Here is a 27,976-nt window from a genome sequence, read left to right as displayed (position 1 = left end):
TGTGCTTACTGTAAACTAGTATTTTAATGGGATTTTATACTGCAGACCATTATTTACTGTAAGTACATTCAATTTACAAAGGCTGCAGCACTGGAGATGCAGTGCTTATTAATGACTATAATCTTAATTTACTATTGTGTTTTTGCTTTGTATTAAATATATGTAGATCTTTCATGTTTGGTTTCTTTCTAAATAAATTTATCTCATCCAAATATTAGCCATAGTAACATCAGCTTTCTCAAACAGAACTGAACTACTAAATTAAATTTTAAAATATTATATTGAAAATTATCTTTATAAATAAGGTATGTGAAACTTCAGTTGGTTTTAAACTAGTATTAACATAATATTGTACTATTCCATCAAATGCATAAAAAATAATTGGATTTCCTCTGCTAAAATACAGAGAGAAAAAAAATACCTTTATCACTGAAGTTACAGAGAAGCCATTAATTCTGAATTATTTTTTATAGAGAAATTGCTTTATTTGACACACCACTTTTCTGTGGAGAAAATGTGGAAAAAGTGAGGCAAATAAGTAAATATAATATTTGAATGACAGATCCATCAAGAAAATGTGCAGAGTAATAACAATGCCTGCAGGAAGAGAGCATTATCTTTACTGTGAGCAAAATATAGCGAGCTAACATAAGGTACTTAGACTTACAGTTGGTTGTTTCACACGGAGTATTCTAAAATGGTCCGATAGCATCCCATCTTCCAGTAAATATACTGAATCTATCTAGATTAAATCCTGAAGATTGAGAAGTTAACCAAATTATGCACACAGGTGATTTTGTTTCAATCTAATACCCTTCTCAATAAATTTCAGTTTATTACTAATCTCATGGTTTTAAGTTGTTTATGAACTTCATGTTAATAATTTTTCATTAGATGAAAGTCTTTAACCTCAAAGGTACTACCAGGGATTTTTCACATTATTCAACATTCTCCAGTCAAAGGGAAACAAGACTTAGAAATAAAGCACAAGAGATGTACACCAGTCTTACATGGGAACAAAACTATTATTAATATAACACTGACTTATGCACATACTATCTTACTTTTATGTAAGTACTGCTATCAGAAAGAAAAAATAACACACTCTCACTCCTGTTAATAATAGTTCAAGAGCAGTTCCCCTTATAGCTATAGCGTGTTAAAAGAGTATTTCATAAGAAAAATTATACAGACTTTGTAAATATATTGGGAAAGTGATGATTTTTACTACCATTTATCACAAAAATATAACACAAATTACATTTGGGAATACAGACCAGAACAAATTTATATTAGATTTTAAAAAGATGATTTTTATTAAGCGCAAACAGCTTTTAATACATTATCAATACAAATAGGAAAACATCTGTTTAATGAATTTGATATATCAAAGTTTTGATGGACAGGTTGCATACTGGCACAATAAAAATGATCTTTTTTTTCAAAGGTATTTAAAATGAAAATTATAGGGTTGCCACTGTATACACTGCAGGGAACTTTACCTACAGTCTAAAATTACTACATCACCTGGGTATAGGGAGAAGCAAAGAACTACAATTTCATAATATGGAACTCCTAACACTTTCATTAGCACCATTCAAAGCTTGCACCAGCTGTTTAACTAAGCAGCAGCTGACAGGTCAGGTAAAGCTTTACAGCAAATTTCAGTGCAAAGTTTACAGTTCCTTTTCATAAGATACTTGGAATCTATGGTTTCATAGCATGTTAAATAATTATGGCTTGATAGATGTACAGTGTTAAGATACTGAGAACATTTACTTTGAAAAAAGATGAGACTTATAACAGCTGTGAAATGCATTTTAATATATTATGCCAAAATCTGTAATATGCAAACAACATGCTGGATTACAAACCAAAGTCCTATGATGAATTTATAGACAAGGGTCAGTATTAGCTCTCTGGGGTAGCTGCTTCTGGTTGTCTCAGCTGCTGCTTTTTCAGGCTAACTAGCTTCATCTTCTCTCTAATGTGTTCTGCTGCAGAAGCCATATCACTTGGGCTCCCAAAGTACTGCTCAGACCTATAACAAAACACCCACAAAAATTATCAATGAAAAGGAAGACAGTGCGTGAATACATGCATGAATAACACTAGAAAACACAAAGCAGATAAAAATAGGCACTTTTTGCTCTTGAAATGTAAAAGCCACCTTTAAAAGGCTTTGGAGACTCAGTGATGAGACTTGATAGCAGACCCTGATGAAATTATTACAAATACTAAATGGCCCTTTTATACCCAACAGATTCTCTCATCAGCAGGGCACTGTTCTATAAGCGCAACTAGATACTATTTTTTACCGCTGTTCTCTGCCTGCCCCCCAAGTCAGTCTGGCAGTTTTGAGTACTATGACAATCAAGGAAGTCTGTCTATACATGATTTCTGAGGCTATACAACTGCTGCATTATTGAAGGACTCTGTGTATGTGAAGTCAGGCACATGCTGTCAAATTATGTCGTCTGTCTCTCGAACTGAGAAGAACACATGGCTGTGTAAGTTAATTTCTCCCATTCAAATACAACAAATGAACAGCTAAAATGTTACGGAAACCACTAACCAAGCTGTCAGCGAAAAGAGGATTTGACCAGAATACATGTTTCAGAGGAACAACAGGTATCAAATCTAATTACAAAGCACACACATTGAAGACTGGAAATGGTGGTAGGACAAAGGACTTCGGACAGAGTTGGGGGGACAGGCATAAGCAGACAGAAAAGTTATTTCACACAGGAGTGAACTAGTTCAACTAGGGAACTCCAAAGAGAACAGACTGCACAACTGCGCACAGGATCACAGTATGGGCAGATGTTTTTCCTGATGCAGATTAGGAGCCACAAACAGGACAGGGAACAGTGACCTGGACTTCCAAGAAGATACTAACAAAAGTCCGAAGTGATAAAGAGGCTAATGAAGATGCCTCCAAGCTTTTTGTGACATTTTGTGTGTTCCTATGTTTCTTAAACTATTTCTACTAATAAGTGAACCCTTTGCAAAGCGTCTGTCAAATGCTTCAAAGATAGAATGCCTAGGGATGACAAGCAGGGGATCCTGGGATTTAGGACAGCTAAGATCCCACTTTTGAAAAGGGGGACACACAGAACTCTGCTGAAATGCCAGAGGTGTCAGAAATAATGTTCAGGACTCAGTCAGTCAGCCTAAAAGAGAGGTGTGTGTATATATACCTGCAGCTATAGGAGCATTATGTTAGGACTCAAACCTCAAAGTGTGGCAAGCGACTTCTTTCATGGGGAGCTTTCTCAGGTTCTAATGTTTGCTTTTACTTTAATAGTCTATCTGCAAATTGCATCGGTTTTAAGAATAAATAACAGTTGCTACTTTTATCGGATCACTAAAATCGGCTATACAAAAGTTATACCAAAATACTTCAAACATAACACATTTCTTGGTGTGTTTTTCCCGCCCCAGCTATAAAATCCTCCACTATTTTGAAATACACTACTGAAAGGGCAGTAAAAGTCACTACTAGTTCAGGCCTGGGTCCATCTTCACAGGTAGCACTCCTTACTGGAGGAAACTATACTGCTTAGGGAGCATAATGTTTTGGAAATAAGATGACAGGAAATTCATTTTCATGATCAGCTTCCTGTAGCTTTAGTTTTCAGATCGACTTCAGGTAACCCATAATGCAGTTGCCTGACACCATCTCATAAGATTTCAGCTTCTAACTCAAAACACTGATTTCAGATCTCATTCACTATTGTGCGGAATCCTATACACACCCAGAGATTAGTTCCAAGTTTTGGTTATACTCAGGTAGAAGAAATTAACTAAAAGCTCAGCATCACAATGGACAAGTATATTTTACTGAACAGAGAACTGAGTTTTATTATGGCTGAGATTCCAAATTCAATTTGCTTTTGTAGCTTAAGACAGCCACCAATTTTAAATTAGTATGAATAGCTCACAAGGGAAGGACTGTTTTATTTGCTGAATGAATGAAATGTAAATTTATCTTCAGTGTATTGGCTTAAGACTTCAGATAGAATTGCAAATAAATTAATCAAAATACTACAATTCAAATCTGATACCATTTTTCAGGGAGAAGAGATTGGGACTGGTCATTCTTTCTGTTACTTCTACATACTTTGCTCGTGTAAAGACTGCATAAATGTAATAATTACTGAGTGTGAAAAAGTCACTACTTTGAAAAAGTGGGCATGTCGTCTTTGAAAAGTTTGAAATTGGACCTGCCTGCTTTCTGTGAAAAGATGGGAAAGAATTTTTAATGAGCATTAGTGCACTGCCTTTTTAATTTCAGCAATAAGCATTCAGGATTCTTCTGCATACGAGACTATTATGAAACATTATCAAGCACATATTCAGTAGGCATTAGAAAAACATTTTGCATACCCATCAGGATAAACTACAGGCACTGTTAGTCTGTCCAACAGCGATTTCCCAACTGCTTCAATTTCATCAAATTGCTCCATTTCATTAAAAGCTTCAGGCTGCTCTGGACATTCTTGCAAAATCTGTTTTAAAAAAAAGGAAATGCAGAATAAAGTAGACAAGGGATAGCATGTAGTTTACGTGCCATTAACTGGCAGAGTCAATGTTCTTTCAGCATCTTCACTGCCACATTTATATGAGATCAACTGAAATATTCATATAATTCAAGAAAGGAAAATATCAATTAAGCTACATTGAGAAGATAGTTCAGGGCTACCACTGTTCAGTACTAGAATGTTTTCCATTACTTCTAAGAGGGAACAAAAAAGAAAAAATAGTCTCGCTAGACAATATTCCAACCACAAACATAAAATGCATAAAAATAGTAACCTGCATCAAGACAGTCATATAAAATGGAAGAAACCATTATTCTGCTGTATTCAGTGTTGGTGCAGCCTCACCTTGAATATTGTGTGCAGTTCTGGGCCCCCCAATTTAAGAAGAATGTTAAGGTCCTCAAAAGTATCCAGAGGAGGGCAACAAAGCTGGTGAAAGGGCTGGAAGGAATGTCCTATGAGGAGCAGCTGAGAACTTTGGGTTTGGCTAGTCTGGAGAAAAGAAGGCTGAGAGGTGACCTCATCGCTCTCTACAGCTTCCTGAGGAGGGGAAGTGGAGAGGGAGGTGCTGAGCTCTTCTCCCTGATATCCAGTGATAGGACGTGTGGGAACAGTTCAAAGCTGCACTAGGGGAGGTTTAGACTGGATATTAGGAAGCATTTCTTTACGAAGAGCGTGGTCAAACACTGGAACAGGCTTCCTAGAGAGGTGGTTGACACCCCAAGCCTGTTAGTGTTTAAGGGGCAGTTGGACAATCTCCTTAATAACATGCTTTAACTTTGTCAGCCCTGAAGTGGTCAGGCAGTTGGACTAGATGATCATTGTAGGTCCCTTCCAACTGAAATAGTCTATTCTATTCTATAAACATGAATAACAAAGAGCCCCTTACAAGCAGTTTCAAAACTAAAATCCACATCTGGCATGGAACAGGTGGGATTAAAAAAGTCTTAACACAACTGTATCCATATCGGAACCGAATACTAGTACTTTGTTCTGTATTTTCTTCCACTTCTCCCTCTGCCACTTCTTACTTTTTTCCAAAGCACCATGGATATTAACAGCATATTTTCCTCATAGACTCATTAATATGTCACAATATCGCTAGGAGAATTATGTTTTTGAACAAGAGCATTATTTTTTCAGTTATCCATTTACTTTTTTTAAACTTACGATTGCCTAAAAACATAGCCATTAACTACTGCAATAATGAAAGAATGCTCATAATATGGATGGAGACAACTCTTTTAGTACTTTATGAACCACTGAATTCTGATTTGGTATCAGGTAAAACTTTTTTCAGCCATCTGTGGCAGCATAGATGATATATTTCTGCTTTTGTGAGCCTCCAGCAACTCTCAATGCCTACAAATTCAAAGTATCTTCCATTAATACAAACAAGAAATTAATAAAAGCAAGGATCATATGAATCAACTTTGCATCCATGTTCTCCTTCAGTGACAGAATGAATTTGTTTTCTTTTACCGTGTGCAAGGTTGGCTTTTTTTTTGTAGTTATATGCTATATTTTATTGTCAATATTAGAGATACATACTCTAAATTGCTTTCTAAAATGTATCACTTCACAGAAAGCATGGTTCCTGGATGAAAAGGACCTGCTTCTCATGATCTACATTAATGGACATGGTCTTGAATTCAGGCATTTGAAAACTCTGAACATTTCCCCCCCTCCTTCAGCAAGCTCTTACTGAATAGCAACTATCCCTCATAACATCATTGTTGATTGCTCATCCTCCTCTGTGGCTTGTAGCATCATCCAATTGGGCACACAGGTGAGACACTTGGTTACAGGAGTTTGAAAACCACACCAAGGCAGAAGTGTGTTTTGAAGCAAGCACGTCCAAAACCCTCCAAGTGCAAAATAGAAGAGGCAGCAACACAGCATGCATGGAAACTAAACTGGTGAGAGTTTCGTTCATTTACACAGTTTGTGAGAAGAATATCACATTCAAAATGCACACAGCTTAAAAGGCAATACTCCTTTTAACTCTCCCAAGATCTTAAATTACCTCATAGCTTTGTATTACACCTTCCACAAAAATACAAATCAAGAAGTGTTCCTTGCCTTTAACAACTGCTGTCTAAAACACACAAAGAAATGCTTTATGATCAAGATCAGTTCCCCTCTGAAAAGTTACAAAAATTCTTCCCAGCCCCAACTCAATCAACCTGAACTTCAGGGCTGCTGCTGTTCTTTTTGTTAAGCAGGCCCTATACCAGTACAGGTATGCAAGCAATAATCGCATTAAGTATTGAAGTTAATAATTAGAAAGATACGCTTAAATTCTTCTTTCTGCTTTTTTTTTTTTAATATTTAGAAAGGAAAAAAAATACACACCGACAACTTCATTTTTCTTACATTTTGTTTGCTTCAATTCTGATAAGAATTTTTTGTCCTTAAAAAACACAACACTCACCTTTTCAGCACTTGAATGAAATGCAATAGCCGTTTCCAGCCGGTGAACTCTTTCTTCAGAAGTTATTGTAAACTGTTTCCACACTCTGTTCAGTCTTGGAAGTGTGTCCCCTGAGGACCTTGAAGTGCATCGTAGGGACTGGCACAGGACAACAGTTGCCTGCAGTAACTGTCTCCCATAATCGTAAGTACTCTAAAAGTTGGAGGGGATGGGAAAGAAAGTGCACATAAAACCTCTGCGTTTAACTAGGAGCTAATTAGCATCTTAAAACAAGAGCAGACAAGTTTATGAAACATCCTCAATTGAGGTCCACGAAGCATATTGAACTAATCTGGTCTACTAGAAAATGCTGCTGGAGTATGAATAAAATTGTAATGACCAAACAGTGCTTTTGCTCCTTAAAATAATAAAAAAAAAAATCCCCTGTTATCTAGCATTCACACTGACAAAAGAACAGAGCTTCCTGAAAATACCAAATAGCTGCTTGGCTCTTACATTGGATACTTGATATCTACTGCCAAGAGGACTGTCTCGCTGACTTCACTGTCACCATGTTTGTGGTCACCTAGTATCTAGGTGCACTGTGGCACATCATTATAACAGCAAGCTACCCTCCCCCGTCATCGTCATTTCTAATTCATCAAAAGAGAAAATCAGTTCCAGTGTAACAGGTGCAATTTGAAAACATCACATCTGTTGATTGGCAAGTCTGAATTAGACATTCCTAAAAGCAGTATACATCTGAAAAAGCACCTGACAAAGGCTCAGCTGGTACACTTTCCATTCTTAAATGAAATTCTTTCACATGGACCTGGCATCTGTTTGCATATTCAAGATTTGCAAACAGGCATGCAAATATGCCCTATCGCTTCAGTGAATTTCAGTAGACTCTTTTACAGCAGGATTCATTAGCTGGCTGCCACAGTCAAGAATTAAAGCTGTCAGTTCTGTTGAACCACTGACTCTGCTAGTGACAAAACTCCTTGTACAAGCAGGACCATCATGCACCAACAGTCAAATCTATCTGGAAAATCAATAGAAAGACAGGCTCTGTTTCATGAAGTACAGCACCAAAGAGACTGAAACCGAGCAGCTCATCCATATTTCAGTATTTGCACTCCTTCAAAAGTCATGATAAAGACTGTTTGAAATATATGCCTTTTAAAGAAAGTCAATGAGAACTTTATGTTTTGTGGTTTGCATTGCCTCTGTGAAGCAGAATAAACCAAGGTAGTAAACTGCAGCATCACTATTGTTGATGGAACTTCAAAATCTCATTAGGCTCCATCACCAATTCCAGCAATCACGATTTCTTCATTCAAGCATTGAGGCAAACCATTAAGACTTGTAACAGCTGTTCCATGATTGTCCACACAGGTACCAATTCTATTTAGGCGATCTTCTGAAACTGTACAAAACCCATATTGCTAAAAAAGTAATTAATTTCACCTGTGCAACATCAACAAATTTTCTATGTTTCTCCAGTAAAACTTTTGTTTCTTGAGCATCATCTCCCAGTCGGATGTGTGTCTTCAGCAGAGCATCCAGCAGTTCACTTAACCATTCTACTGCCTTAAAAACAGAAGTTAAAAGAATAAAAACCAGTAAATTAAAAAGAAATTAATCCAGAAGGGTGAAGTAACTTCAGCACTAGCACATACTTTTGATATGGGAAAAAAAGTTAAGAGATATCAAACTGGTAGATCATACATGCAATCACCAAATGCACTATTTTCAGTCACTGCTATATCCTTTATTTTCACTGTACAAATTCACTAAATAAAACTACATTTGAAAGTGACAAAAATAATACTGTACAACTATCAAACCCCATAAGTTTAGCCAGTGGACTACAAAGACCAGAATGATTAAATTCTGTAGGCATTTCCATACCTGAGCAGCATCCTCTTCACATTTAAATAACTGTACCATCTGAAGCATCTTCAGTCGTCGCACATCCACCATATCCTCACACCTTAAAGAGTAGCACAGACAGACTCACCAACCCATGCATAGCATACGCAATACACTCTTGAGTTTGACAGCAATGTTTTCAGTGAGCAATATTAAGATGTGTTCATGAAAAGGTGATTAAAGCATTTTTATGTTGCTTAGCTTGGCCAAAATACGTAATGTCTTGCATAACAACAGGAAACATGCAATAAATAGAACTGAGCACTACAACCCATGGAAATCATGATCCTCAAGACTCCCAATATGGCTACGCTATAGATAGTAATACCAGCAGTAGCTACAAGGCCTTCCAGCTGCATTGCAGGTTCCTTACCTTGTTACACTGGTAAGATTTGCAGGCCACACATGGCTAAGACAGACCTTCTCCTACTGAAGTCTAGGTGAAAGCTGGCTTAAACCTGATATAATTCTGAATTGTACTGTGAGCTGGTGGCAAAGTTTTCTTGGTGCACAAAATGAGGACTGGTTAAAAGATGTTAATACTATTTCCATTTTTCTTCTCAGCTAACTAAAGATTGCAATAATTGAACCCGTATATGATGATGTTCTTTGCTACAACTTGTCAGGAAGCATTTAAAAATCTAATTCATACAAAAACTAATTCTAATTGTCTTGTTCTGAATGAAGTACATTTGCAGTTCCTTCTCTAGTCAGAATAAAAAAAAATTATTTAAAGTTCTCTTCTTTCCACAGTGAGAGTTAAGCTAATACATATAGCAGAATAACCTTTCCACTTCAATTTCAGAGCCTACTAAGTAGACAGCAAGATTCAGGCTCCTGTCCAGTGCAAACGGAATTACTAATGTCAACAACAGTCAGCACTATAAGTGAATGCAAATGACGGTATGCATGGATCTCTTTTTTCAAACTGGTTGCAAACATAAGCACTTCCAAAGAGCAGTTCATTAGCATGCTGCGTTTTGTTACACGTCCTGTAGTGCTGTGATGCTTACAAAAAGGAAATTTGTTGCTCTAATAATGCAGTAAAACAGTTCATGGGTTCCAAAAGCATAACTACAGCAGCAAAATGCCCCTAGAAATAAACATTATACTACAGGTGTATATGAATAAACGTTCAACAGGATTTGGGAAAAAAAAGTCTCGCAAAAATTACTATTAAATGGTATTGAGAGACAGTCGTCCTTATTGTTCTTTTTTGTCTCTCATCCAGGCTGAAGAACCTTGTTTAATCATTCATCACCTGGAAGCTGCTTCACACCTTTGTCTGAATATTTTATTGACTTTTTGATCCTCTAATTGACTTCCCACAATTGCATCTCTTCTGAGAGTAGGAACCAGAATTGTGTAACACTTAAAACACAAACGGACTACAAATCTATACAGTGACACAATGACATTTTCTGTAGCATTCTACTTGCTTCTCACAGTATGACTGAACATTAAAGCAATTTTTGCAAAAGTTTTCCAATGTTTGCCTTTGAGTTAACAGCTGGTTCAGACTCCATGACTATGTATACAAATTTTTCCCTTCTCCCATGTGCATTTCTCCTCTTGAATTCCAACTGCCATTTTATTGCACAGTGACATATAGTCCTCTATAGTTCTTTGCAGCTGGCCTTCTAAACACAAGTGGTGCTTAAGTAAATAGGATTCAGAGGACATACTTAAAACAACACCTTTTCTAAGTGTTATCAAAACACACGGTTTCTCACACTAAGCTCCCTAAGAGAACAATTTGTGGGTGGTAGAATTAATTCCTAAAATGAGCAACTTGATGCTAATTCGACCTTGTTGTTCCCTAGAGGCACCTCTTTGTTCAGCCATTACCCTCAAAGTTCAAGCACTTTCTATGGAGAGTACTTTGTCATCTCAGGGGTTCCAGCAGTAATAATGAGCAACATCATCTGATTCTTTCACACCGTTGAGCAGAAAAAAATAGGCAGTACTATAGCCAATCTAGCACTACTGCATCTTTAAGAAAAATAATCAATTAAAGGCTTAGAGGAAGAGGATGCCAGCAAAATCCATCCTTCTTGCAAATTCAACTCTCCCCAGCATTCTTCCCTACTACTTCATTTCTCACCCTTTTTCCAAAACTCACAAAAAAACCCACATTTTGAAAACTGTGCCTCCATTTTATACCCTGTCCACCTGACACCAGCTATCTTTCTTCCTATCTTCAGAAGTGAAAATGCCACGCTCAAAGGGTAGAGGTTGTGAAAAAGAAGAGGATAAACACATAATTAATACATAATTTTAGAGCCATCATCACTACTATAGTCTTAGTATACCTTACATCTCAAACTGCTAACATATAAAAGATGCCTCTTGCATCCGTTCCATAACTCCATATAAAAGGAATGTATAATTCCTGAGCATTTACAAGTACAGGAAAGCACTCAAATACTCCATCCCAATCCAGTACCAGAATACAAAAGGTGCTTGGATGCTACAATAGATTAGGCAGGGAAGCTTCTGTCTCATTTAAATAAACTTTGTAGCAGGGCCTGTTGCGATAGGACAAGGGGTAATGGTTTTAGACTAAAAGAGGGTAGATTCAGACTAGATATAAGGAAGAAATTTTTTACAGTGAGGGTGGTGAAACTCTGGAACAGGTTGCCTACAGAGGTGGTAGATGCCTCAGCCCTGGAAATGTTCAAGGTCAGGTTAGACGGCGCTCTGAGCAACCTGTTCTAGCTGAGGATGTCCCTGCTCACTGCAGGGGGGTTGGACTAGATGACCTTTAAATGTCCCTTCCAACCCAAACTATTCTATAATCCTAATATACCACAAATATAACTACATCCCTTAACTGAATGTAATGCAAAATGGTCTCTTTAAAATAAATATATAAAGTAAGCTATAGGCCCATGACAATCTTAATGACTAGAACTGTTATTACCTTTGTTTTCTAAGCTGCATATCTTCCATCACTCCTTGGATATGGTCCACATTTTCTTTGTTTTCAATGGTCACATCTTTTCCGTAGGCCCAGGATGCCTGATTAGATATCTGATCAAGAAGACTTTGTCCTTTCTCACGCAAGCCTTGCAAGCCTAAGTCTAAACAAAAAAATTTTTTTTAAAAGTCCATGGTCACTCATAATTCCCTCCCCCAAAGGAGAGATATGAAATGCAACAGAATCGAGATGGAAGGCTGAAAAGTGACAAGGACATTACCATCTGTCTTTCACTACCCCTTCCAACTTCTAAGTTTGAGTGAGCATTTGTCTGTATTAATGAAGAGCTAAGGCTTTGCTATTTTATGACTTTGCAGATAACAAGAAAAGGAATAAAAGCTGACAAGTGAGTATTAACTTTTCAGCATATAAATAGCTAATTAATGTCTTCCATCCACACAGTTGCACAATACCTAAAATGTTCATCACTGCTAAGCAGTTGTACCCTAAATGTTCTTCTATGGCTGGCAGAAGTTACTACTTTATATATAATATATCTGATATGGCTGATGCATTTTTCTATACTGAAATATGCCAACTCTTAGAATCTGCTGTTACATCTATTATTTGGCAGCTCTACTATCCATTTTCCTAAAGAAATATCTAGTTTATGCATCAAACTGTTATATTCCAATCATAACTACTTCTATCATATATGATTTTGCTTCAAAGCTCTTTCTTCCACAACGTATTGGACTAGATGATCATTGTAGGTCCCCAACCGAAATATTCTATTCTATATGCTTGACAGTGTAACAATCTTAAATGTGCCATTTATTAACATATATATTCAAAGCTAATGCAAAATACCCAGTACAAGCATTCTAAAACTGAGTGGATAACAATCTTAATCATCAAGGGGTCAGTTCTGGAGACAAAAAGATCATCTAAGCACTATATTCCCAAGACACTAAGGATGATTAGTGGGGAAAAAAGTTTGAAATGAATGATAATGGTATATAACAAATATATATTACATGTAAAACATTTAAAAGAAAACATGTCCAGATCATTTTCCCAGATAGAACTACCATGCAGTAGATAGCATAAGCAAGTCAAAGGTAGTTAAGTGTAGCACTGCTTAGCTAGGAATCAGAAGAGACAGATAGTACTTTTTCTGCTGCTTTTTTTTAAAGGGGGTGGTGGCACTACTGATTTTTTCCTGTAACGCATTCATTAGAATGTGTGTATCTGAAATGCAGAAATATTTTGCTTACCAACACTTTTCAATTTCTCTTCCAGTAGCTTTAAAGTTTGTTGAACTGATGCTCCATCTGCTGGTGCTACATCTACACACAGCATTCCTAGTAAGCCATCCAATTGCTGAGACAACTAAAACGTCAAACAACATAAATATTGATATTTAAAAGGGAGCTTTGAGCTTCGGATGGTTGGGTCTGCAATCAACTTCTAAATGTCTGGAAACCTCTCATTTTACAAGTTTCTCTCTGCATCTATAGGAAATGGAAGTCAAGAAAGATAAACAACCTATCTGCCTACAAAATTGCAAGAGCATACATCCCTAGTTGGGGGGAAGCCAAGTTTGTTGGTTTTTGGTTTGGGTTTTTTTTGACAAGTATAGGAAAGGAATAAATACCATTTTAAAAAAGAAACTATGAAAAGTATACCAAATCGTGGTTTAATTAATGCATATGCCTCTAATTTCAAAAAAAAAAAAAAAAAACACAACAAGAGGGGGGGAAAAAGCAACTTTTTAACTAGTAACCATTCTATTTCAAATGCTATTGAAATGTAAGACATATTATAAAGCACTTCCCTCCTAAAAAAGGGGAAATCCATCTTCTCAGCATTTCAATTACAGTAAATGAAGACTTACTGCATTTTCCAAGTGACACTATATTTCCCCCCACCCCCTTAAATATTTTCCAATGTATTCAACAGTTACAATGCTAAGGCAATAACATATTGACAGGTGAGCCTGTGAAAAGTTAAAAAGAAAAACTTACATCCTGGGCAACACTGTGGAATTCAAGTGCTGCTTGTAATAGATTCTGCCTGAATTCCAGCTGACTAGCCTGCCGGTAACACACATCACTCAGCTGTTGCTGCAATGCTTTCAATTCCACAAGGTCCTCCTCATCCCCTGCATTTAGAAGGGCTGCTATCTGCTGATTAAGCTCAACATAAACAGCAAACCACTCCTATGAACAGAAGAACGTTAAGCATTAAAATAATTCTATTTCTCTTAAAATGACATACATCTAACTGCAGACTAACCAATAATCAGATTAAAAAAGGAACTTACTGCAACTTCTACTATAATTATGAAATCTCATACAGGAGGAAAAAACACTCCTAATTTCAAATCAACACAAAAAGCACCTAGTACAGTCTAATATATATACTGTCGTATAAAAATATGGTGCATAAAGATGGGAAGATTACAAGGCATGGCTACTAGCTCCCAGCACAAACTCCCACTCGAACTATTTTATTGAACCAACAGAGGAATTCCACCATTTTTAAATAAATTTCTAATGCTTATATGACTACAGTGCTCTACTGAAACAAAAGACCTTTTGCCAAGTGGTAAGCTCTTACAAAAAGCTGTTCATAGGACTATCTAGGTGTTACTTTCAGTGACATGACTGAAACCAGCAATAATTTCTTAGAACATTTAGAAAAAAATACTACTGTTGACAAAGTGGAACTAATCTCTACCTTCTGAATAAAACAGAGTATCCATGTACAGAAACTTCAAAATGATCCTTGTTTCTTATTTAAGGAAAGCTTTATACTACTCAATTCAAAATGAGTAGGTTTGTTTTTCAAATGCTTTGATTATGGAATACATACATAGGAGTTAGTTATGTTGTCATGGTGGTGTATTTGCAAAAGAAAATAGTTCAAATATTTAACAATTCTAGGAGATTTAAAAATGACTTCATACATCAAGATCACATTCACATTATTCACATCTTGCATGACTGAGATGCCTGTGAAGCAAAACATGTTTGCTCAACAGCTTTCATTTTGGCCTACAGTAAAGTGACCTTCAAATGCCCTGTGCATTTCTAATGCTATGGAATAGCACCATCTATTGGCCTAAAATATCTGATTTAATTAGTATTCTTGTCACACTCCTATTGGGATGTTTGCAATTTTTTAAAAATATGCGTTCAGCTTTTGCATCATTTATTTACAAAGCATGCAAAATGTAGAGTATAAATAACCACATTCTGAAATTTTTTTCTTTCTACGCAAAGCCACCTCTACCATCTGCTCACAGGAATAAAGAGTATGAAAAGATGCAAGGAGGGGAAAAAAAGTAATGAAAAAGTTAAATTAGCAATCAGTCCAAAATTTAAGAGCAGATAAGTCTCTCATCTACCCCAAAAGGGGCAACTAAGATGACATAATATGGAAACATCTTCTCTTGCCACACACGTACTATAAGTATATAGGTTCAATAAACTCAGTTTACACATAACTCTTGTTACTGCCTTTAGACACAGAACATATAAATCAAGCTTACTGAGTGTGACAAGTCAACTATAATATGAGAAGACAAACCAAGAAATCTAGATTAATACTTTTTAGTTTTTATTTTTAGCATTAAAGTAAGTAAAATACTTGCAGTAACTGATTTTGGTCAAGCTATCAGTGAAATTAAGAGACTGGCAAAACAAACATAAAAAGTGTGTTTCTGGTCCTTGCCATAGGGGAAAGTTAGGCACAGCTGTACATGACAGCTCAAAATGACGGAGAAAAGGCCAACATTTGCTCAAAGATAACAGCTCTTGTATATTGCTCATAAATAAAACAGAAAATGAAAACCCAAAAAACCAAACACCCTTCCCCCCAAAAACCACAAGAAAACCCCCCAAAAATAAACAAGAAACAAACCAAACCAAAAAAACACTCTAAGAAAATTATTTTTTCACTTCAGAGTAAATTGAAGTAAAAAAGCCTATCTTTAAAACATTTTTGCAAATATCTTCAAAATAGAAGTATTATAAATATAATCAATAAATAGGAGAAGATGAAAGAAAGCAAGCACACAAGCTGCCAATCCAATTATGAGGAGAGAAAAAAATAGGAAAACGATGAAAGAGGACTATGCAAAATTCCTAGATACTCATAACCATAACACATTGCCCATAACTGCATGTACTTAGAATTATTTTGCTACTTGAAAAGGGTATGGGAAGTCTCACACTGTGCTGACTCTCAATCTCTTCATGTTTCTGTTGCAAAGCTTGTGAAGCTCTAATTGAATCACCTATTCCCCACTGGGTTCTTAGCTGTTCTGATCCAGGTCCTTCAAGCCAATTGACTACCTGTTAATAAGATAAAGATGACAAAAATAAAGTAGCAAATCAATTACACGAAAACTAGTATAAAAAGAATTATCCAACATAAGCAGAAATATTTCAAAGTAAGTATAACAGAAACCTCTTACAGAGTCCTAATGGCCACATCTCATGGGAACTGCCTTTGCAGAAATCTTTGCAGGGCCATGGCAATACAGTTTTAGACTACAGTATTGGATTTCTTTTATTATTTTGAAACTATTTCATTTGATGATAGTATTATTCAAAGCAAAGCAGAGTATCTCAAATTTTGGCTTTCTTATACGCATTTGAATTATCAGATGAGATCTATGGCAAAATTTTATGATAAATTTTTAAATATCTAGAAAACAGAGACAGCCCTGATGAAACTTAGTGCAAAAGTCACTTACTACTGGAGTCCTGAAGTAAGGAAATGCAGGAATACCCCCACATTCTGAACCTTAATGAAAAAGCATAGGAAGCCAGCTTCCTCTCTTTTAACGTGACTTTTGTTTAAACAAAGGTGACAGAACAGCTTCACACAGTTTTTCAGGAAATATAACACAATATACAAGGTAACACTGTAACTGTGAAGACAAATGAAAAAAGGACTAATTGGACCATTTTCCTAGTGCTGCTAGGCTACGTTGCAACAGTAATTAATCAAGAATGTCCATCACCACTACAGAAGGTCACTCAGTTCACCCCACCTTTTAGTCATGATGTCTGTGTCTTCCCACCCCCTCTTTTTTCGCTCCACACATAAGTGCTGTTTCTGAGCATATATTCTTTACTTCAAAAGCATCCTGGGTCTTCCTTACTTTTATCATTTCTAGGGCAAATTAAGACTCTACAGTTCTAGGTTCTTTTTGTTTAAAGAGAAACTTCCTGTTGTGCTCAGCACCTCTGCACAGCTGTCTCTGGCTAAATATGGAATGGACCTAGAAGTGAAAGCACCCAGATGTCCCCCTGCAACCTCAGTGTGGCCTGGAAAACTCACATATGGAAATGACAGTTCTCGTGCAAGCCTGAAACAGTGTGCAAGACTACTGCTTAGTAGTGCCCTACAAGTTTCCAGCAACTACTGCACTGCCTCTGAGACTGCTTAGCTTAGCACGTGGCCATTCCCGTGTGACAGATACTTGACCTGATGACAGAAGAGTCACTAAGGGACCTGGAGAAAGAAGTGATGTTATTTTCATAAAATATATTTTAAACGTTTAATGACTATACGACTGCAAGGCCTGGCATTAATTTTTGTGAATTAAGATTAGAAAAATAGTAATCAACCATCTCTGCTTAAGGAGGGACAAAGCTAGAATTTATCATAACATACAGAGTTGCTCATCAGCAGTCTGTTTAGTAGAACTGCTCATCAGAAAACATCTGAAAATCATTGCCATCTTTACACTGCAGAAGGAAAGATGAAGGAAAGGGAAACAAAACGATGGAACAGAAGGAAGAGGGGTGGCTAAAAAGAGGTACGATACCGAAGGCACAAGGGAAGAGAGGTGGTTATGGATAAGAGGGCTTTGAGACGGGAGTAAGAACTAAGCAGTTCACAGTAAGCAGAAGCAGCAAATAGTGAAAATGAAAAAGGAACACAAAAGCAAGCGAGGAGTGGTTAGCAGTACAAGAAGCTATACAGAGAATGAAATAGGAATGTAACTAATGAAAGCTAACAGGAAATCAAAACAAAAAAAAAAAAACAATCAGCAGCACAAGGAGAAAACTTTCTATGTACACACCTATTCCAACTGAAAATACTGCAAGCATGTTATATTGCAACTTCTGGTTTTTTTGGCAAAATAAATTCCATGGCACTTTGCCTGTATCGGTTTCCTCCCGTTCATCATTATCTTTTTACTTTTCTCTGTTAGCCTAATTTTCTCCCATGAACCAAGAGAAAACTAAATCAATCTCTAAATTTAGTAAGTTTTTCCCCATACATTTGTATGCCATTTAAAGAGCTTTTAAATGCTCTTTATAAAGCTGATTAGCTTGGTAAAACATTTTTCCTGTGTACTGAGACTCAATTCACTTACTATGCAGCATCCATAGTGTAGACAGCAAATGAAAACTACTTCTAATACAAATATTGCAAAATTAGGCTGATCCCTTAGTAAACAAGTCCATTTAAATGCATTAACAATGTCAGTTTGCCAAAGTATGTTATAAACTTCATTTCAATCAGCACAACTTGTTCAACCACTATAACTTTAACACAGGAAAAGAAACCCTCACTTGATTATACCCACAGCCGTGGTAATATGTTCTATATAGTACTATTTTCAATCCTTACATATTTTTATTATATCCAGCTCAAAATATCAAAAGATAGCATTTGCTTTTTTTATATTTTTATAATAATCTGAATGACTACATAAGGGAAAATTATTTCGTCAGTAGATTTATATTTTCACTGCTAGAAATAACATGCTAGAAATAACAAGAAATAACAAGTCTATGGCCATGGCAAAAGGCGAGTGCCCTCCTTGCCTACCTCGCCTCCACAGCTGCCTCTGAGCAATAGATATGAAGCCCTAGTGGAATACAGCTGGTCCAATGGGGATGTGGTGGAGAGGCAACCTATATCAGAGGTCCCACCACAGTCAGAAAAACCTGACAGGCGTATAGCTACCTCCTCCACAAGGAAGAAGAGAAGAGTTTTAGTGGTTGGAGACTCCTTCCTAAAGGGATCTGAGGGCCCAATATGCAGAGCTGACCCCCATCACAGGGAGGTCTGCAGCCTGCCTGGAGCCCGAATCAGGGATATCACCAGGAAACTCCCCAACCTGGTGCAGGCCACAGACTACTACCCCCTACTGATCTTCCAGACAGGTGGGGAAGAAGCTGCATCCTGTAGTCTGAAGGGGATGAAGAAAGACTACAAGGCCCTAGGACGGCTGGTGAAAGAGTCTGGGGCACAAGTTGTTTTCTCCTCCCTCCTTCCATTTTCAGGTGATGACGTGGGATGGAATAGTAGGATTCTCTCTATTAATGCCTGGCTACGAGACTGGTGCTACAGGCAGGGCTTTGGGTTCTTTGATAATGGCTGGTTTTATAAGACACCAGGCGTGACCGTAATACATGGGAAAGGTTTATGTCGTAAGGGCAAAAGGGTTCTGGGACAGGAATTAGCAGGGCTCATTCAGAGAGCTTTAAACTAGATTCGAAGGGGGATGGGGTAGTAGCTGGGCTTGCACCACTGGGGCAACGCTCTAGTGTTGAGGTAGACCAAGAGGCCCCCCATCCCCCTGGGGTGAAATCGGTGTGCTCAGCTCGCTCCCTGAAATGCCTGTACACCAATGCACGCAGCATGGGGAATAAACAGGAGGAGTTAGAAATCCGTGTTCGGTCGGGGGGCTATGATCTAGTGGCAGTTACAGAGACTTGGTGGGATGCCTCGCATGACTGGAATGTGGTCATGGATGGCTATGTCTTGTTCAGTAAAGACAGGCCGCTAAGGAGAGGTGGTGGAGTTGCTCTTTATGTGAGTGAGCAGCTAGAATGTATTGAGTTCTGTCCAGGGGCGGATCAGGAGCGAGTTGAGAGTTTGTGGGTGCGAATTAAGGGGCAGGCTGGCAGGGGTGATACTGTTGTAGGTGTCTATTACAGGCCACCGGATCAGGATGAGGAGGGTGATGAGGCCTTCTACAGGCAGCTGAGAGCAGTCTCGCAATTACAGGGCCTGGTTGTTGTGGGGGATTTCAACTACCCTGATATTTGCTGGGAGGCCTACTCAGCCAGCCATCCTCAGTCCAGGAGGTTCCTCCAGTGCATTGATGATAACTTTCTGATGCAAATGGTGGATGAGCCAACTAGGAGAGGAGCGCTGCTGGATCTTATCCTCACTAACAAGGAGGGTCTGCTTGAAGAGGTGAAGGTTGAGGGCAGCCTTGGTTGTAGTGACCATGAGATGGTAGAGTTCAGGATCTCATGTGGCAAGAACAGAATAGCTAGCAGAATCACAACCCTGGACTTCAGGAGGGCCAACTTTGGCCTTTTCAAGCAATTGCTAGGGGAAATCCCATGGGACAGGGTACTAGAAGGTAAGGGGGCCCAAGATAGTTGGTTAGCATTCAAGGACTGCTTCTTCCGAGCTCAAGATCAGAGCATCCCAGCAGGTAGGAAGTCAAGGAAGGGTACCAGGAGACCTGCATGGTTGAACAGGGAACTGCTGGGCAAACTCAAGTGGAAGAAGAGGGTGTACAGATCATGGAAGGAGGGGCTGGCCACTTGGGAGGAATATAAGTCTGTTGTCAGAGGATGTAGTGAGGCACCTAGGAAAGCTAAGGCCTCCTTGGAATTAAACCTTGCAAGAGAGGTCAAGGACAACAGAAAGGGCTTCTTCAAATACATTGCAGGTAAAGCCAACACTAGAGGCAATGTAGGCCCACTGATGAATGAGGTGGGGGCCCTGGAGACAGAGGATAAAAAGAAGGCGGAGTTACTGAATGCCTTCTTTGCCTCTGTCTATACTGCTGGAGGCTGTCCTGAGGAGCCCCGGACCGCTGAGGCCCCAGAAGAAGTCAGGATAGAGGAGGAATCTGTCTTGGTAGATGAGGGCTGGGTCAGGGACCAATTAAACAATCTGGACATCCATAAATCCATGGGCCCTGATGGGATGCACCCGCCGGTGCTGAGGGAGCTGGCGGAAGTCATTGCTAGGCCACTCTCCATCATCTTTGCTAAGTCGTGGGCAACGGGAGAGGTGCCTGAGGACTGGAGGAAAGCGAATGTCACTCCAGTCTTCAAAAAGGGCAAGAAGGAGGACCCGGGTAACTATAGACCGGTCAGCCTCACCTCCATCCCCGGAAAGGTGATGGAACAACTTGTCCTTGGTGCTGTCTCTAGACACATCAAGGATAGGGGGATCATTAGGGGCACTCAGCATGGCTTCACCAAGGGGAAGTCATGCTCAACCAACTTGATAGCCTTTTATGAGGATGTAACCCGGTGGATAGATGATGGTAAAGCTGTGGATGTGGTCTATCTCGATTTCAGTAAAGCGTTTGACACGGTCTCCCACAGCATCCTCGCAGCTAAACTGAGGAAGTGCGGTCTGGATGATCGGGTAGTGAGGTGGATTGTGAACTGGCTGAAGGAAAGAAGCCAGAGAGTGGTGGTCAATGGGACAGAGTCCAGTTGGAGGCCTGTGTCTAGCGGAGTCCCTCAAGGGTCGGTACTGGGACCAGTTCTATTCAATATATTCATTAATGACTTGGATGAGGGAATAGAGTGCACTGGCAGCAAGTTCGCTGATGACACAAAACTGGGAGGAATGGCTGAGATGCCGGAAGGCTGCGCAGCCATTCAGAGAGACCTGGACAGGCTGGAGAGTTGGGCGGGGAGAAATTTAATGAAATATAATAAGGGCAAGTGTAGAGTCCTGCATCTGGGCAAGAACAACCCCATGTACCAGTACAGGTTGGGGGCAGACCTGTTGGAGAGCAGCCTAGGGGAAAGGGACCTGGGGGTCCTAGTGGACAACAGGATGACCATGAGCCAGCAGTGTGCCCTTGTGGCCAAGAAGGCCAATGGCATTCTGGGCTGTATTAGAAGGGGTGTGGTCAGCAGGTCAAGAGAGGTTCTCCTCCCCCTCTACTCTGCCCTGGTGAGGCCGCATCTGGAATATTGTGTCCAGTTCTGGGCACCTCAGTTCAAGAAGGACAGGGAACTGCTAGAGAGAGTCCAGCGCAGAGCCACAAAGATGATTAAGGGAGTGGAACATCTCCCTTATGAGGAGAGGCTGAGGGAGCTGGGTCTCTTTAGCTTAGAGAAGAGGAGCCTGAGGGGTGACCTCCTTAATGTTTATAAATATGTAAAGGGCAAGTGTCATGAGGATGGAGCCAGGCTCTTCTCAGTGACATCCCTTGACAGGACAAGGGGCAATGGGTGCAAGCTGGAACACAGGAGGTTCCACATAAATATGAGGAAAAACTTCTTTACGGTGAGGGTGACCGAACACTGGAACAGGCTGCCCAGAGAGGTTGTGGAGTCTCCTTCTCTGGAGACATTCAAAACCAGCCTGGACGCGTTCCTGTGTGATATGGTCTAGGCAATCCTGCTCCGGCAGGGGGATTGGACTAGATGATCTTTCGAGGTCCCTTCCAATCCCTAACATTCTGTGATTCTGTGAAGATTGATTAGCTTTTATCTTTACCTATACCTACAACACTGAAATGCAAGTACTTGATTTGCACTCCTCATGCATTAGAAATGTCAAATGTTGGTTTCGGTTGGAAGGGACCTTAAAGATCACCTAGTTCCAACCTCCCTGCCACAGGCAGGGACACGTTTCCTCTAGACCAGGTTGCTCAAAGCCCCATCCAACCTGGCCTTAAACACCGCCAGGGAGGGGGCATCCACAACTTCTCTGGGCAACCTGTTCCAGTGTCTCACTACCCACACAGTAAAGAATTTCTTCCTAATATCTAACTTAAATCTACCCTCTTTCAGTTTAAAACCATTCCCCCTCGTCCTATCACTACATGCCCTTGTAAAAAGTCCCTCTCCAGCTTTCCTGTAGGCCCCTTTCAGGTACTAGAAGGCTGCTATGAGGTCTCCCTGGAGCCTTCTCTTCTCCAGGCTGAAGAGCCCCAACTCTCTCAGCCTCTCTTCATGTTGAAAGGTTAAAAGCAATATCCATTCTATTTTATGCATATTCAAACTATACAGAAGCTTAAAAACATAAGTCTAATTTCAAGTAATAAACACAAGAGGAATAAATTAATTCCATTTTCTTGATTTTCTTTACTGAGACTCTGCTGAGAAGATGTTGAAAGTGCTAATCACATGCCAGTTTCCACAGGACCAAACCAATTCATTATGATCTTTAACACACAATTAGGAATATTTGTATTCACTCTGGTCAGGGTAGCCTTGAAATACAGAGAGTTTAATCACTTTAAGTTAAAACACCAAGCATTAGACAAATAAAGGGATAAATAATGGCTTATCTTCAGTAACAGAAACTTAAAAAAACATAGACAGTGGAAGCTTTCCAACTCTCAAGCAAAATTACAGTCAAATATGTCTCATTTGTGAATGTGCCTCTCTTTGCTAACAGGTGGTGGCAAAAAAGCACATTTCTGATCACCTGCACGTATCAGAACAGCCTTCGGAAAGTCATTGTGATAGGCACTATGTAAAGCATCAAGTGAAGCCAGCATGTTGCACCTTGAGGAGTGAAAGGAAGCATGAAGCTCTCACCTCTGATTCTAAGTTTTGCAGGAAACACAGTCTGGGACTTGAGCTTAAACCTCCACCTCGCAATATTCAAGAACAGCTCCAAGCTTACCTGCATTACCTTCTGCTGAATCTCCTCTAGTTGTGTGCGCTTGCTACGTTGCCTGCAAACTTCCTGGTAGCGGGTATATTGCTCTCTGAGTGAGTCAAGTAGCTTCATGACCTGTGGCTGAGCAAGTAGTTCATCATCCATTGGAGACCAGGATACCCCTCCATCTGAACCATTGAATCGACGCTGTTGTAACTCGGATAGTAACTCATGACCTTTACGAATACATACAATGATGTGGTTAATTTAGTTTCAAAAAACAAGCACAAAAATTATTAGTAAGCCTGCCTGCTTTTAGACTATCCGGTGGTACGTTTTTGCAGCTACTGATCTTTCATGAATTGGGCACATTTAATGATACCATTTCATGCAGAGCACTGGCCACAGTTTGTGGTATTGTATCAGTCATAAAATAGAGTAGAAATCATGTAGTATATTTTAGATATATAAAAAAGATACCGTAACTTTAACATTCATATTGACAATAGTATTGACTAATGTAAAGAAACAATTGCAAAGCACCATCTTGAGTCTGAAACAACTATAAGTATTCTTGTTTACTTCAAAATACTGTGTAGCATCCAAAGTATTTCTCTCAAACTAGATTAAATGAATGATCTAGAAGCAGACTGCACATATAATTTCTCTGTTATCTTCCCAGATTTTTACAACACGTACAAAACTTTCACAGAAAGTGTGGAGCTGGATACCAAGTATTTTGATCAATAATTTTTTCTCACTTTTCTCACCTTTTTCTTTGTGCTCTTAAGCACCATATCAGGGTATAGACTCTCTAGAGTGTAACAACTTTCATGTATGTAAAAATAGTATGTTTTGACTATTTAATCCTCTATTTAAACTGTACAAAGAATGTTATTGTTACGTTGTGGTAAGGTTTTCAGGATGTAAACACCATACTACCAGTAAATCCAGATCATCAATTTGTTCCCCAAAAGTTCAATGAACAAGTTAGCAAATAAAACAGTGTTTGGTCACTAAAGAAATGTTGGTGTAAAAGTGAAAATCTGCCCATTTCACATCATCAGTCCTGCAGGTCTTAAAATGGTAACGTCAGTTTACTAAAAGAAAAAAAAGTTACCACTAGAATAGAAATTGTAATACCTCAAAGAAAATGTAGAAAAATAGACTCTAAATTCAACTGGTATTATCTAGACAATCAAAATGCCAAGGGCTTTGGAGATTGCAGCAAGCAACTTTAAATTACTCAGCATATATTACTGCGAAATGAACATGTCTTAAGAATTCAAATACATTTTGCCATACTATGGAAATAAACATCTTGGATTTCATGTTTTGTAATACTAGACAGACAGGCACAGATAGCTGCAGAGCAAACAGACTTAAAGGCTTTTACAAGTTGTAGTTCTACTGGGATAATTTTTAATTTTTATTGTATTCTTTCAGTGGTAAAGAGTTAACGTTTTCAAGGTAACAACATTTTTTTTGAACTGGATTCTTATAAAATTCTAAGAATTATACTTTATATGTGCATTTGGAGCTTGTGAAAGCAACAGCACTTGTAACTATGGAAGACAGAAGCCTCTTATCTAAAACCTCAGTTTGTTTATATTTACCCTGAGGAGATAGGAAAGTTTAATCAAACTTTCAATACAGTGAATCTAACAAAGAGAAAGGTTGCCTCTTAGGAACTCCCATGATTTAATGAAAGTTATTAAAGTTCATAGTGCAAAAAAGATAATTCATTATGCCATAATAAAGAAAACAGAGAATGCATATAAACTAACGTTCTTGAGAGCCGTCTACTTCTTACACAAAATTGAAGTGTTGTTTTGTCCAAAAAAATCTCAACATTAGAGGAGGATACACAATTAGACTAAAATGTGGTGACAGTGTCTACAGACACTTCATATCTTAAAAACTTTAAAAACCACAGCAAGGCACCATTGTTTCACCTTTTAACTCAAACAATATTATCCCACATCTAAATAAGCTAAAATTTTACACAGAGGGCATTGTAAAGCCAGCAGTTCTCTGTGGCAAATATTACATGTGATCCACACATTAGTTTGTAGGTCACTATAAGATAAGGATTCTGAGCTGATCACCACCTTAATGCTACGCATTACTTCCTATTCTACAAAGGCAAAAATCTTTAAGCAAATTTCTAGTCCAAATCAACAGTGCTATTATACTTTATTGCCAACAGGAAATTCACCCTAAAAAAAAACCATTTCAATTAAAGAACCCTAAATTGTTTAATGCGCAAGGGAGAGTCTAAGCAGCAGAGTCAGAAGACTCTATGCTTCACTTCTACTGATGGTCAGCTCAGAACCAGGCTGATGCAAATTATGAGAATTGTGTAGGAAACTGCCATTCATTAGATGAATTCATTCTATAAGGCCAACATACTAACATAATCTAGAAACAATGTATTCTCAAAATTAAATGATTATGGTAATACTGTAAAGATGTTATCAGGATTATTAAAAACTATTTTCAAAAAGACTCATTTGGAGTTCTTCCATTTGTTTGTTAACATCACTTTTTTTTTAACTCAACAAAGATTAACATTAATTGATAAGCTTGTTACATTGTGGTGACGGCTAAGATAATTATTGTGCCCACTGTGCTTTCACTTAGGGCTTAAAAATTAATAATGTTACTTTATTGACCAACATTATAATTTTTAGACTTACTATACCTGTCTGCAATACCGTCTCAGGATCAACTGACGGAAGGAAGTTCAAATCTATTGATCTTGAATAAAGTAACAAATACATTATTAATAATAATAAACTTAATAATAATTACTTAAAGTAACAAACACATTATTAATAATTTGTATTACAGTAGCACTAAAAACTAAGGCCAGAGCTACCTGATACTGTTAAGAGACTGTATGTTTCTTTCCTCACTCAGTAAAGTCCTCACTTTTTCAACTCATTGTATCAAAACAGAAGTGCAGCTGCATGTAGTCAATAGCCAAATGAGCATACACCTACAGACACACTGATGAATTCTGTAGTCTACATTATAAAATATCAGAACTTCTTTACACATTTCAAAATATTTAAGGCATTTATTTTCAATATTGTTTGGATTTCCAATGAAATTTTATAATCCAAAACTATTGATTTCAAAAAGCAAACCACACACCTCTCTTTTTCTTGTTGAGTTCCTTTATCACTTCCATTGTTAATCAGAGCAAGCTCATCCAGTAAGGATGTTGATTCTTTCGTGAACTTTTCAAATACCTAAATAAGAGGCAGGTTTTAACTTAAGAAATTAGAACTATATAAGTGGCAGTACTGAAGGCATCAATGTAAATTTATCCACTAGTTCTGTTAGTATACCTCAATCTTTACACAGTGTAATTATTTCCCAACATTCAGATGGCAGGGTAGAAAGAGTAGAAAATATGAAGTTTTGTTCAGGGAACACTTAAGAGCACTAAGATTCCTTAGGAAGACAGTAAACGTTACACTGAATATACCAAAGACAGACTGAATTCGGAAATACTGAAAAATTTTGAGATTTCTGCAAAACCTGCAAGTTCTTATGGACATATTTATTAAACATCTTCATTTAAACTTTTAAGTAAATCTTAAGAATAATGCTAAACAATCAAGCCATGTTATACAAGCATCTGACAGCTCACTTGAATGGATTAAAATATTCAACTTTGTCAATATTACAGCTTTTAATCACCACTAATATGGGCTATATTGTAGTGAATAACTAAGATAAAAGAAAGATGTATTGTATAGAAAGAAATACCCTCATCAGTTTCTTTGAATATAGGGGCTTCTGATCTCAGATAACAAGGCCTGCAGTCTGACACTGGGTACCGTTCAGATGACTGCTCTGTACCTGACTTCTAAGGGTTGTTTTTTGGGGTTTGGTGGGGTTTTTTTTGGGTTTTATTTTTTTCTTTGTTGGCTTTTTTTTGAGGGGGGTGTTGTTTTTTAACAGAACTGAGCATGATCAGGTGCCATAAGTAACATGCACAATAACTTCCAGGTCTTTTTGGTGTTAATAAATTATTAATCAATAGCCTGCAGATGAACCTTCCTTAACCTATCTAGGACTACTTAAATTTCAGGGAAAACCAAAAAGGACATGAGGTGGACAGCTCTTAAAAGCTAACTTATAAGAGACAGGTTTATCAAAGCTAAATTCAGTTGTTACCAAAAGGGGAAAAAAAAATCCATAGAATTAAAATGTATAAACAGTTGTAAACTATTTTTCAGCTAGTACCTTAATCAACCTTTCTGCCCTCTTGTCTAGTTTCAGAATTTAAGAGTTGCAATGGAAGAGGTTCGTCATTAATATACAAAACAAGTGAAACGAGGCAAGAGAGAAGACAGGAGAAAGAAATTTTCAGTTGTAGTCTGAACCAAATATAAAGCAAAAGTCCCAGCTAGAGTGGAAGTACTGTCCTTATGATTTTTAAGAATGCAGGAATAAGTGAGTAAAAGCCAGATTTGTATGTACCAGGCAAAAATGAAGGACAATGAAAATATTAGA

At 38.1% G+C, this 27,976-nt stretch overlaps 1 protein-coding gene across 3 annotated transcripts in view; it reads right to left on the bottom strand.

The window, feature by feature from the left end:
• Positions 1-1,286: 1,286 nt before the first annotated feature.
• Positions 1,287-27,976, bottom strand: part of SESTD1 (SEC14 and spectrin domain containing 1) — a 58,716-nt gene continuing 32,026 nt past the window's right edge. For all 3 annotated transcript variants that reach the window (XM_068407803.1, XM_068407805.1, XM_068407804.1), the window contains 12 exons: positions 26,606-26,703; positions 26,151-26,206; positions 23,471-23,682; positions 16,051-16,173; positions 13,840-14,034; positions 13,090-13,204; positions 11,816-11,975; positions 8,872-8,953; positions 8,428-8,550; positions 6,979-7,170; positions 4,390-4,511; positions 1,287-2,041 (listed from right to left, as the gene is read on the bottom strand). In XM_068407803.1, coding sequence (XP_068263904.1) covers positions 1,912-2,041; positions 4,390-4,511; positions 6,979-7,170; positions 8,428-8,550; positions 8,872-8,953; positions 11,816-11,975; positions 13,090-13,204; positions 13,840-14,034; positions 16,051-16,173; positions 23,471-23,682; positions 26,151-26,206; positions 26,606-26,703 — 1,608 coding nt within the window. In that variant the 3' untranslated portion in view covers positions 1,287-1,911. The remainder of the gene's footprint in view (positions 2,042-4,389; positions 4,512-6,978; positions 7,171-8,427; positions 8,551-8,871; positions 8,954-11,815; positions 11,976-13,089; positions 13,205-13,839; positions 14,035-16,050; positions 16,174-23,470; positions 23,683-26,150; positions 26,207-26,605; positions 26,704-27,976) is intronic.

This window comes from Nyctibius grandis, chromosome 9 (genome assembly GCF_013368605.1).
Source record: "Nyctibius grandis isolate bNycGra1 chromosome 9, bNycGra1.pri, whole genome shotgun sequence".
NCBI lineage: Eukaryota > Metazoa > Chordata > Aves > Nyctibiiformes > Nyctibiidae > Nyctibius > Nyctibius grandis.
This window is presented reverse-complemented; position numbering and strand designations above follow the sequence as displayed.